Source organism: Schistocerca nitens, chromosome 1 (assembly GCF_023898315.1).
Source record: "Schistocerca nitens isolate TAMUIC-IGC-003100 chromosome 1, iqSchNite1.1, whole genome shotgun sequence".
In the NCBI taxonomy this organism is placed as follows: Eukaryota; Metazoa; Arthropoda; class Insecta; order Orthoptera; family Acrididae; genus Schistocerca; species Schistocerca nitens.
In genome coordinates this window covers 338583635-338596121 of record NC_064614.1, presented here as the reverse complement: position 1 = coordinate 338596121, position 12487 = coordinate 338583635, and the positions used below count along the sequence as shown (strand labels likewise).

The following is a 12487-nucleotide window of genomic DNA, read 5'->3' as shown; positions in this document are numbered from 1 at the left end:
TTAAATTAAGTCAGATGATCCAACACATGAATGTTCCCCAAATGCAACATCTACTCATGGTCTTTAACTGTATTTAGCTCCAAGGTGCCTTCCTCTCATGATGACGAGATGACAGAGTGGTCTCAGTCCTTAAGCCAGGCAAGAACACAGCACCTCTTGACGGTTACTGGCTGATTAGACTGACTGACATACTCTGTAAGCTACTTGAGAGGATGGTTGCCTACAGATCATGAGTTCTCGAGATGTGGAGCCTTTTGTCCCCCTATCTTTGTGGGAGTTTCTGTGAGGAAATTTTTAAGGTTGGGAGCTGTAGTCTAACAGGATTTTTCTAAACACCAATACCTTATCAATGTCTTTTTTGACCTGCAGGACACTGCTTGGCATCATCACATTTAACTTTAGTCCGTGACTGGAGCTTTCGAGGCCAACTAACAATTTTTATTCATAAACTTTTGTCCATCGGTTGATCCAGGTTAGAGTTGGCAGTTCACTCAACTCCTCACGGGTCCAAGATAATGGCATCTCACAAAGCTGTGTGTTGAGTGTCACACTCTTCCTTTTACTATCAGTGGGCTAGTGACATGTTGGGCCACTGGTCATCATTGTGTTGTATATTGATGGTTTTTGCATTTGGTACAGCTCCCAGTTGGTAGCCTCTACTGCATGCTAGCTCCGAGGTGCCATCCAATAGGCCTCAGCATGAGCTCTTTCCTATGCTTCCCAGCTGTCTCCTACAAAAATGTAAGTTAATAACTTCTGCCATCATATCGTGGTCCATCGTGACCTGGAACTTTACCTAGGTACCCAGCAGCTGGATGTTGTAGCACAGTCATGTATCTTGGGCCTCCTTTTTGATAAAAAGTTGATTGGCTGCCCAGATTCATCACCTGAAGATAGCTGCATGTGGAAGCTTAAAGCTCTCTGCTTTCTTGCCCACACATCTTGGGGTGTGGATCATGCTAACCTTATCCGTGTTTACTGGGCCCTGGTTTCGTCCCATCTGGTCTGGGATTGCCAGGTTTGTGGCTCGGTGTCTCCTTCAACTTTGAAACCGTTTGATCCAGTCCACCATTGGATGATGATCTTGGTCACCGGTACTTTTCAGACGCACATAGTGTGTTTACAGCAGAGCTGAGAGCTATTATCAGAGCCCTCCATTTTATTAAACGGACCTCAATTTACCATCTTTTAATATGTTTTCACTCATTGTGCAGTCTCCCGCATTATTGACCAATGCTATTGTTGCTACCCTTAGGTCTCCATTATTTATGACCTTCTCACTGATTTCCGTCATGTTGTCTGGCCAGTTGTCTTTCTCAGAGTCCTAAGTCCTGTTGGTATCCCAGGAAATGAACTGGCCAATCATTTGACTAGAGGAGCACTTGCTTGCCAATACCAGGTGCTAATTTGCATGTGCACATGAGATTCTGCTTGCTTGGAAATGGAGTGATGTCTGGTGGACTACTGTCCCATCTAACAAACTCTGCAAAAGTGAGGAGACAACTGAGTGTGGTGCTCTTCCTCTTGCTTCTCCCAGCAGGACTCCACACTCCTTTGTCGACTTCACATTGGTCATATCAGGTTAACCCTTAGTTTTACTGTATGTAATGAGCCTTCCAGACAGTAGCTTGTATCTTGGTGGAATCCCCCTTCCTCCCTCCCCCTCCTTGCCCCATTTCCCTTCCCTTGGTAGTGCAGATTCAGTTTGCCTTCTTTCTGTTGCACCCAGTTTTCTGTTGTAGGTGTTGCAGTCTGTTGAATAGTGGGTGCTGTTGACTGTTATGGATCAGGGGTGGGACAGCTGTAGGTGGAACATTTACTGCCGCGTGCAGAGCCCGGGCATACCCATCTGGTGACTTCCCTATTTCCTTTCTCGCTTTGCCAGTATCGCATATCTTTTGCTGTAGTATTATTTGAACAGTGAGAAGATAATCCATCAGCAGAATTTAGAACATATCTCAGAAAACTGATGTCGTGACCTTTCTGGCCAGTTGCATAGCATTTACTTTCTTCGTGGTTGTGAATCAATATGTTTCCACTGCTTTGACTGTTGTTTCGTCACTGAGGTATAGTAGTTGACTCAAGTTTCATCTGTTGTCATAAACCAGTGCAAAAAAAATCCTTTTGGTTGTTCCGAAAATGGGTCCGATATTTTTTTTTGACATTTCCATTCTGATGTGTTGCTGGTTGAATTGCGGCACCCATCTAGCAGATAATTTTCACGTACAAAATTCCGCTGTTAAAATGTGATATGCCTGTTCAGATAACATCCCTATAGCTTCAGCAGTTGCTCTAACTTTGTCAGTGATCCTCCATGACAATTTTATGCACTTTTGGAATAATTTCTGGGGTGATTGCACATCTTGGCCACTCGAATCTCGATTTCACCCCACCTCCCCATATTCACAAACCATTACACGGGAGCATCAACAGAGAGACATCCGCACTCCTCATCTCATCCAGAGCAGTGATGCACCTTGTGTTTACTCATTATCTAAATATAAACATATTTGTAAGACATTCACATTTTTTCCTTTTAGGCCTGCAGTGGAATATCACTTGAAGATATAAAAAGTGCCGAAGAGATGGAAAAACTTTCCGTGAAGCAAATAAAGGAAATTCTGTCACTGAATAGAGTAGACTTCAGAGGGTGTGTGGAAAAATCAGAATTAATAGAACGTTTGTCTCGTCTCTGGCACGATAATCACAAATCAAGAACAGGTAGTGTATAATAAGTTGATTTTGTGATGAAAAATAAATGTTTCTTTCCTTTCAACCTTGAGCTTCTTAGCATAATCAAACTAATTTTCAAATTGTCATAGATATTAAGGTAATTAGTTTCTGGCACAATGATGTCAATGTTGCTGTTAGTTTTAGGACTGTAGTTCAGATACTTAGGCATTATGCATCCCATTACCTTTGAGGCAGCATCATACCCCAGGGATGGAAGGCTGATATCATTTTTGTATTTTACTATTTTTCTGTTGTGAACTATTGAGAAGCCTTTTACTCCCAGTGTCCTTCAGTTATAAGGACATTGTCTGTAATACGCTATGTGATCAAAAGTATCCGGACACCCCAAAATCATATGTTTTTCATATTAGGTGCATTGTGCTGCCACCTACTGCCAAGTACTCCATATCAGTGACCTCAGTAATCATTACACATCATGAGATAGCAGAATGGGGCACTCCACGGAACTCATGGACTTCAAATGTGGTCGGGTGATTGGGTGTTTCTTGTGTCATAGGTCTGTATGCAAGATTTCCACACTCCTAAACATCCCTAGGTCCACTGTTTCCGATGTGATACTGAAGGGACACGTACAACACAAAAGCTACAGGCCGACCTCACCTGTTGACTGACAGACTGCAAACAGTTGAAGAGGGTTATAATGTGTAGTAGGCAGACATCTGGACCATCACACAGGAATTGCAATTTCCATCAGGAACCACTGTAAGTACTAAGACAGTTAGGCAGGAGGCAATCAGACTTGGATTTCATGGTGAAGGGGCTGCTTGTAAGCCATACATCATGCCTGTAAATGCCAAACGATGTCTCGCTTGGTGTAAGGAGTGTAAACATTGGACGATTGAACAATGGAAAAACATTTCGTGGCATAACGAATCATGGTGCACAATGTGGCGATCCAATGGTAGGGTGTTGGTACGGCGAATGCGTGGTGAATGTCATCTGCCAGAGTGTGTAGTGCCGACAGTAAAATTCAGAGGCAGTGGTGTTATGGTGTAGTCGTGTTTTTCGTGGAGGGGACTTGCACCCCCTTGATGTTTTGAGTGGGACCATCACAGCACAGGTGTACATTGATGTTTTAAGCACCTCCTTGCTTCCCACTGTTCAAGAGCAATTTGGGGATGGCGATTGCATCTTACAACACGATCGAGCAACCGTTCATAATGCACGTCCTGTGGCGGAGTAGTTACATGACAATAACATCCCTGTGATGGACTGGCCCGCACAGAGTCCTGACTTGAATAATGTAGAACACCTTTGGGACATTTTGGAACACAGACTTTGTGTCAGGTCTGCTGACCGACATTGATCTCTCCCCTCAGTGCAGCACTCCTTGAAGAATGGGCTGCCATTCCCCAAGAAACCTTCCAGCATCTGATTGAACGTATGCCTGTGAAAGTGGAAGTTGTCATCAAGGCTAAGGGTGGCCCAACACTAAATTGAACTCCAGTATTGCCGATGGAGGATGCCACAAACTTGCGAGTCATTTTCAGCCAGAGTCTGAATACTTTCGATCACATAGTGTATTTAGAACATTGCACCATATTATGAAGACAGGATAGTGAAAGTGTGAGAAGTTAATAGGTTATCCAAATTACTTTCATAATGTTCCTAAATAAATTATATCTTCTTGTTCTTACTATTGTTGTATGAATGTGAGGCAGACAAATTTTAGAAACATATGGTGAAACGTTCAGATTTGCTTTTATTAAGTTTGCTCCCCCCTGCGGGTCTGGGGGTTAGAATAGGCCCAGGGTATTCCTGCCTGTCGTAAGAGGTGACTAAAAGGAGTCTCACCCATTTCAGCCTTTATTTGATGGTCACCTATAGGGTTTGACCTCCATTTTCAAAATTTCCTGAAGAGCGAGCCAATTGGGGAAGAGCACCTTACATGGTGCGTAGTGTCAATCGTGCGCTGAGACTTTTCACATCCTTCGTCGACGTGGATCTGCACTTCTGCTAATTCTCCAGCTGTTGAGGGAGGTTACCCTCCTGGGTTTTCCTCCATCCTCTGTGCAGTAGCGCTTTCTGCACAGTCCGTCGTGGTGGAGCTGCAATGTACTCTGTTGGTTGCAGTCCCCTGACCACACAAGGGTCGCTCTGCTGGTGTCTGCGCCGTTAACTCCTCACGTATGCCAAGGAGTAGATGCCCGCCACCCTGGGGCATTGGCACTCCCGGCAATGGCCATCCTGCCAGGTGGCCTTTGCTGTGGCTGGGTGGCACCTATGGGGAGGGCCCCTGGTCGCAGTGGGTGGCATCAGGGCAGATGACATGTTATGAAGCGTAGTAGGTCTTCTCTTGCTGGTGTTTGACACCAGCAGTCTCTAAGTGGTCAAGGTCTAACTTCAGTGCTAAGAAATATGACCCCAAATCATTCCTCTGGCCACACCATGGGAGGAACGCCAGGCTAAGGATGGCAACAAAGCAATTCACCCCAGTACCTCGTATTTATGAGAGTTGATGGGGGAATCTTGTTTGTCAATGAAACCTCAGTTTTTTGTGGAGCATTTAGAGGACAAATTTGGGGAGGTGGAGGGCTTCTCCAAAATGCAGTCAGTCAGTCTTGATCAAAACAGCATCCTCTGCCCAGTCATGGGCACTACTCGCCTATGACAAGTTGAGGGATGTTTCCATTACCACCACGCCCCATAAGAGCCTAAATATGGTCCATGGTGTCATATTTCACAGGGACCTTCTTTTGCAGTCCGACAATGAGCTGCGTGCCGATTTAGAGAGGCGAGGTGTCCATTTTGTCCACCGGGATCCAAGGGATAATCAGGTTGCCACTGGTGCCTTCATCTTGGCCTTCAAGGGTGACACATTACCCGAGAAGGTCAAGGTGATGGTCTACAACTGTGACGTAAAGCCATATGTCCCTTTCCAGATGTGGTGCTTTAAGTGCTGGAGATCCTTCCCGCTGTGCTTCCGCATCACCTGTGTGGGTTGTGGATGTCCTTCACATCCCAATACTGCTTATGGTCCACCTCCCATATGCATCAACTGTGGAGAGCACCATTCGCCTAGCTCGCCAGACTGCAGGATTCTCCAGAAAGAAAGAAAAATAATGGAATACAAGACCCTGGACTGACTGACCTACACTGAAGCTAAGAGAAAATATGAGAGGCTGCATCCTGTGTATATGACATCAACCTATGCCACCGCTATGACAACAGTTCTACCATCTTCCGTTCCACTGTGTACAGTTGGCTCTCAGAGCTGTTAGACTCCACTTGCCTCTTGATGGTGGGGGGGGCACTTCCCTCCCTGTTGCACCTGCACAACCTACTTCAGGAGCAACACCCTCCTCTCCCCCCCCCCCTTCCCCCCGCCCAACCATTGGGGACATCAATCCCCACTGCTGAGCCAGAGAAGATTAAGTCTTCTTTTGCTCCTCTTGCCAGGAAGGGATCCTGTGAATCGCTCCCTTCCCATGTTCCTACCAGTGGCAAAGCAGACACCCACCAGTTGCTGCAACAACCGAAGGTAGCTGGTCGTAGGGCTTCACGGTCCTCCTCAGTCACTGAGATTGAATCAGTGAAGCACTCCCAGCCAGACAAACCTAAGGAGCGGCGAGAGAAACCTAAAAATAAAAGACCCCCAAGAACCAAGGCACTGCGCTGGCACCCACACCACCACTACCTACAAGCTTTGCGTCTGAGAATGAGATGGAGATTCTGGTGTCTGCTAAGGACCTAGCTCTCTCTGGGCCCTCAACACAATAGATGTTGATCGCACCGGTACTCAACTGGTGGCAGCAGATGACCCTGAGGCGTAGACTACCTCATTGAGTGTTCCATGCCTTCCCAGTATCACAATCACATAACCCTCCTGTGGAATTGTGGTGGTTTTTTCCACCACCTGGCTGAGCTATGGCAACTGTTAAGCTTTACACCTGCTTTCTGCATTGCCCCCCAGGAAACCTGGTTCCCAGAAATGCAGACCACTGCCCTTTGTGGCTATAAGGGATATTACAGGAACCGTAGTGACTATAATAAGAGTGTCAGGTGGAGTTTGCGTCTATGTCCTCAACTTGGTATGTTGTGAACCTGTGCCCCTTCAAATCTCACTTGAAGCTGTGGCTGTCAGGATAAGGACAACGCAGAAAATAACTGCCTTTAATGTATATCTTCCTCCAGCCATGCTTACTGGATGAGGTAGGGAGGTCGAAAATTTACTGTCACAACTTGACCTCTGCCTCTTAAATTAAATACAGCCGCCTCCCCCCCCCTCCCCCCCCCAAAAAAAGATGATGTGACTTACCAAATGAAAGTGCTGGCAGGTCGACAGACACACAAACATACACACAAAATTCAAGCTTTTGCAACAAACTGTTGCCTCATCAGGAAAGAGGGAAGGATGTGGGTTTTAAGGGAGAGGGTAAGGAGTCATTCTAATCCCGGGAGCGGAGAGACTTACCTTAGGGGGGAAAAAGGACAGGTATACACTCTCTCGCGCGCGCGCGCGCGCGCGCACACATATATACAGACACAAGCAGACATATTTAAAGACATAGACGCAAACTCCACCTGACACTCTTATTATATTCACTACGGTTCCTGTAATATCCCTTATAGCCACAAAGGGCAGTGGTCTGCATTTCTTTTGCTCCTCTTGCCAGGAAGGGATCCTGTGAATTGCTCCCTTCCCATGTTCCTACCAGTGGCAAAGCAGACACCCACCAGTTGCTGCAACAACCGAAGGTAGCTGGTCGTAGGGCTTCACGGTCCTCCTCAGTCACTGAGATTGAATCAGTGAAGCACTCCCAGCCAGACAGGCGCGCGCGCGCGCGCGCGCGCGCGCACACACACACACACACACACACACATACATACAGACACAAGCAGACATATTTAAAGACAGAGTTTGGGCAGAGATGTCAGTCGAGGCGGAAGTGCAGAGGCAAAGATGTTGTTGAATGACAGGTATGAGTGGCGGCAACTTGAAATTAGCGGAGATTGAGGCCTGGTGGGTAACGGGAAGAGAGGATATATTGAAGAGCAAGTTCCCATCTCCGGAGTTCGGATAGGTTGGTGTTGGTGGGAAGTATCCAGATAACCCGGTCGGTGTAACAGTGTGCCAAGATGTGCTGGCTGTGCACCAAGGCATGTTTAGCCACAGGGTGATCCTCATTACCAACAAACACTGTCTGCCTGTGTCCATTCATGCGAATGGACAGTTTGTTGCTGGTCATTCCCACATAGAATGCATCACAGTGTAGGCAGGTCAGTTGGTAAATCACATGGGTGCTTACACACGTGGCTCTGCCTTTGATCGTGTACACCTTCCGGGTTACAGGACTGGAGTAGGTGGTGGTGGGAGGGTGCATGGGACAGGTTTTACACCGGGGGCAGTTACAAGGATAGGAGCCAGAGGGTAGGGAAGGTGGTTTGGGGATTTCATAGGGATGAACTAACAGGTTACGAAGGTTAGATGGACGGCGGGAAGACACTCTTGGTGGAGTGGGGAGGATTTCATGAAGGATGGATCTCATTTCAGGGCAGGATTTGAAGTCGTATCCCTGCTGGAGAGCCACATTCAGTCTGGTCCAGTCCCGGAAAGTATCCTGTCACAAGTGGGGCACTTTTGTGGTTCCTCTGTGGGAGGTTCTGGGTTTGAGGGGATGAGGAAGTGGCTCTGGTTATTTGCTTCTGTACCAGGTCGGGAGGGTAGTTACGGGATGCGAAAGCTATTGTCAGGTTGTTGGTGTAATGGTTCAGGGATTCCGGGCTGGAGCAGATTCGTTTGCCACGAAGACCTAGGCTGTAGGGAAGGGACCGTTTGATGTGGAATGGGTAGCAGCTGTCATAATGCAGGTACTGTTGCTTGTTGGTGGGTTTGATGTGGACGGACGTGTGAAGCTGGCCATTGGACAGATGGAGGTCAACGTCAAGGAAAGTGGCGTGGGATTTGGAGTAATATATATATATATATGTGTGTGTGTGTGTGTGGATGGATATGTGTGTGTGTGCGAGTGTATACCTGTCCTTTTTTCCCCCTAAGGTAAGTCTTTCCGCTCCCGGGATTGGAATGACTCCTTACCCTCACCCTTAAAACCCACATCCTTTCGTCTTTCCCTCTCCTTCCCTCTTTCCTGATGAGGCAACCGTTGGTTGCGAAAGCTAGAATTTTGTGTGTGTGTTTGTGTGTCTATCGACCTGCCAGCGCTTTCGTTCGGTAAGTCACATCATCTTTGTTTTTACATATATTTTTCCCATGTGGAATGTTTCCCTATATATATATATATATATATATATATATATATATATATATATATATATAAAATCTCAGTGTGGCACATGGCACATACTCATGCAGTCCTGGCCTTCTCTCATCTATCCACTGGAGAGCACATGACAACCTGTGTGGTAGTGACCACTTCCCCATCTTCTTGTCACTGCCCCGATGTCTTGCCCATGGATGCCTACCCAGATGGGTAGGCTGACTGGGAAACCTTCACCTTTGCTGTCATTGCTGAATCTCCCCCACAAGGTGCCATCGATGTTTTAGTTGAGCAGGTCACTACAACGATCATTTCTGCGGCGGAAAACCTGATCCCTTGATCTTCATGGTGCCCCCCGGTGAAAGACAGTCCCTTGGTGGTTGCCGGAAGTCGCTGAGGCAATTATAGAGCATTGGCGAGCCTACAGCAACATAAGCAACACTCTTCCTTAGAGCACCTAATAGTCTTTAAGCAGCTCCATGCCCGCATTCGCCAACCTATAAAAAGATGGAAACAGGAGTGTTGGGAGAGGTACATGTTGACCATTGGATGCCATACATCACCTTACCAAGTCTGGACGAAGATCAGTCATCGTTTTGGGTACCAGACCCCAACAGGTGCCCCTGGCATTAACATCAGTGGCATGTTGTCTACCAATGCAAACGTGATTGCCGAGTACTTTGCTGAGCACTATGCTTGAGCCTCTGCATTGGAGAACTACCTCCCAGCCTGTTGCAACCTCAATCGGTGGATGGAAAGGAAAGTCCTCTCGTTCACTTCATGCCACAGTGAACCCCATAATGTCCCATTTACAGAGTTGGAGCTCCTCAGTGTCCTTGCACATGGCCTCGACATAGCACCTGGTCCGGATCAGATCCACAGTCAGATGATCAAACATCTTTCGTCTGACTACAAGCAACATTTCCTAGTCATCTTCAACCATATCTGGTGCGATTGTGTCTTTCTGTCACAATGACATGAGAGCACCATCATTCTGGTGCTCAACCCGGTCAAAACGCACTTGATGTGGATAGTTACTGGCCCATCAGCCTCATCAACTTTCTTTGTAAGCTGCTAAAAAGTGTGGTGTGTTGGCAGTTGGGTCGGGACCTGGAGTCATGTGGCCTATTGGCTCCGTGTCTAGGTGGCTTCCGCCAGGTTCGCTCTATCACTGATAATCTTGTGTCCTTAGAGCCTGCCATTCGAGCAGCCTTTTCCAGACACCAACATCTGGTGGCTGTCTTTTTTGACTTATGTGAAGCATACGACATGACCTGGTGACATCATATCCTTGCCACATTGTATGAGTGGGGTCTCTGGGGCCCGCTCCTGATATTTATCCAAAACTTCCTGTCGCTCCGTACTTACCGTGTCTTAGTCAGTGCCTCCCGTAGTCCTCCCCCCCTCCATATTCAGGAGAACAGCGTTCTGCAGGGCTCCATATTGAGTTTCTTTCTATTTTTAGTGGCTATTAATGTCTAGCAGCAGCTGTAGGACCATGGTCTCACTTTTTCTGTATGTGGATGACTTCTGCATTTCATACTGCTCCTCCAGTACTGGTGTAGCTGAGCTGCTCCTACAGGGAGCCATTCACAAGGTGCAGTCATGGGCTCGAGCCCACGGCTTCCAGGTTTCATCCGCTAAGTCGTGTGTCATGCATTTCTGTAGGCATCACACCATTCATCCAGAACCAGAACTTTACCTTAATGATGATCCACTCACTGTAGCGGAGACACATCAGTTCTTAGGACCGGTTTTTGACAACCGATTGACTTGGCTACCTCACCTTTGTCAGCTTAAGTGGAAGAGCTGGCAGCGCCTCAGTGCCCTCCACTGCCTGATCAACACCAACTGGGGTGCAGATAGCTCTACACTGCTGCAGCTCTACTGAGCCCTTGTTTAATCCCGCCTTGACTATGGGAGTCTGGTTTACGGTTCGGCAGCGCCATCAGCGTTGTGTTTACTCGATCCAGAGCACCACTGTGGCATTCGCCTAGCGATGGGAGCTTCCTTCCCCATCCTTTGGTAGCGTCCATCTATGCCCTGGAATGGTCCCATTGTTCAGTGGTGTTTATGTGGACCCTAGGACATGTCGGAATCTCAGGCATCGAACATGCCGACATGCTGGCCAAACAGGCTACACAGAAACTGCTTCTAGAGATAGGCATCTCTGAAACTGACCTGCATTCTGACTTACGCAGCAGGTTTTTTCGGCTTTGGGAGACAGAATGGCATAACAGTACGCACAACAATCTGCATGTCATTAAGGAGACTACAAATGTGCGCAAGTCTTCCATGCATCCTCTCGCAGGGAATCAGTTGTCCTCTGCTGGTTCTGCCGCACGGTAACCTCCTCCGTTGCGAGGACCACCTTGGTGTCTCTGTGGCTCACAGATGACTGTCATTGACCTCTTGCTGGACTGCCCACTTTTAGGTGCTGTGTGGCGGACTTTTAACTTTCCCAGTATCCTACCTTCAGTGTTGGGTGAAAATGCCTCAACAGCAGCTTTATTCGTGAGGGTGGGTTTTATCATTTGATCTAGAACTATTAACCTGATAGGTCACAAATTCACAATAAATCTCAGTTGGGTTACTTGGTAAAGTATTTTAAAAGGAAAATAATATTTTATTTAGTTTTATACTTGGCTCTTTTATGTAAAATGCAGAACTTTAAATCTTTTACATGTAAGGTAGTTCGGTTCTGATATACATTTATTCTGTCTTAACAGAGTTGGACAATTTGAGCCTTCAAGAATTATGCAAAATATGTATGGATGCTCCTATTGAATGTGTTATTTTGGAATGTGGACATATGGCTGCTTGTATGAAATGTGGAAAGCAACTAAGCGAGTGTCCTATTTGCCGGCAATTTGTTGTGAGAGTTGTGCGAACTTTTCGAGCATAAGTGGTAATTTTATATTTACTGTTACAAAAATTTACTTTTTATGTGTGTGAATTTTAGTATTCCATAAAAGGAAAAGTTTTTGTGTGTAATGAGATAAGTAAAGATATGTGCTTTTAAAAACAATAAAAAAACATTGTAAACTAGTATTTCTATTACCAGTAGCTTAGAAGGCTGTGTACTTTGTTAGCAATAAATGACTGGATGAATTAAAACTGTATATCAACTATAAGCATGTGTACATTGTGCATGTCAGATTTAATAACAAAACTGAAATAGACCTATATTTCCTTACTTTCGTCCTCTTTTGGTGAAGCACGTTACTCTGCCCATGTGTTCACACAGCTATTATTATTATTATTATATTGTGACTCTTACAGGAGCACTGGATGAATAGATTTCTGCAACATAGTAATAATTAGAAGGGGAAAAAAATCTCAATTTCTTTAAGCAGATTATTGATAAAGGGACAAGATGCCTGTGTTTATTTTATGACGCAGTTCCATGTAAGAGGATATAATTGGTGGAGAGCCACACACTGTCCTCTTAGCTATGAGACAGTGTGTTTTGCAAAGCTGCTTAAAACTTGAAAGGTTATTCTTTGTAAACTCAT

The 12487-nt window shown here is 46.1% G+C and overlaps 1 protein-coding gene across 3 annotated transcripts in view; it reads left to right on the top strand.

The window, feature by feature from the left end:
* Positions 1 to 12020, top strand: part of LOC126248608 (E3 ubiquitin-protein ligase RNF34) — an 88064-nt gene extending 76044 nt beyond the window's left edge. For all 3 annotated transcript variants that reach the window (XM_049949771.1, XM_049949751.1, XM_049949761.1), the window contains exons 5-6: positions 2541 to 2721; positions 11702 to 12020. In XM_049949771.1, coding sequence (XP_049805728.1) covers positions 2541 to 2721; positions 11702 to 11877 — 357 coding nt within the window. In that variant the 3' untranslated portion in view covers positions 11878 to 12020. The remainder of the gene's footprint in view (positions 1 to 2540; positions 2722 to 11701) is intronic.
* Positions 12021 to 12487: the final 467 nt, after the last annotated feature.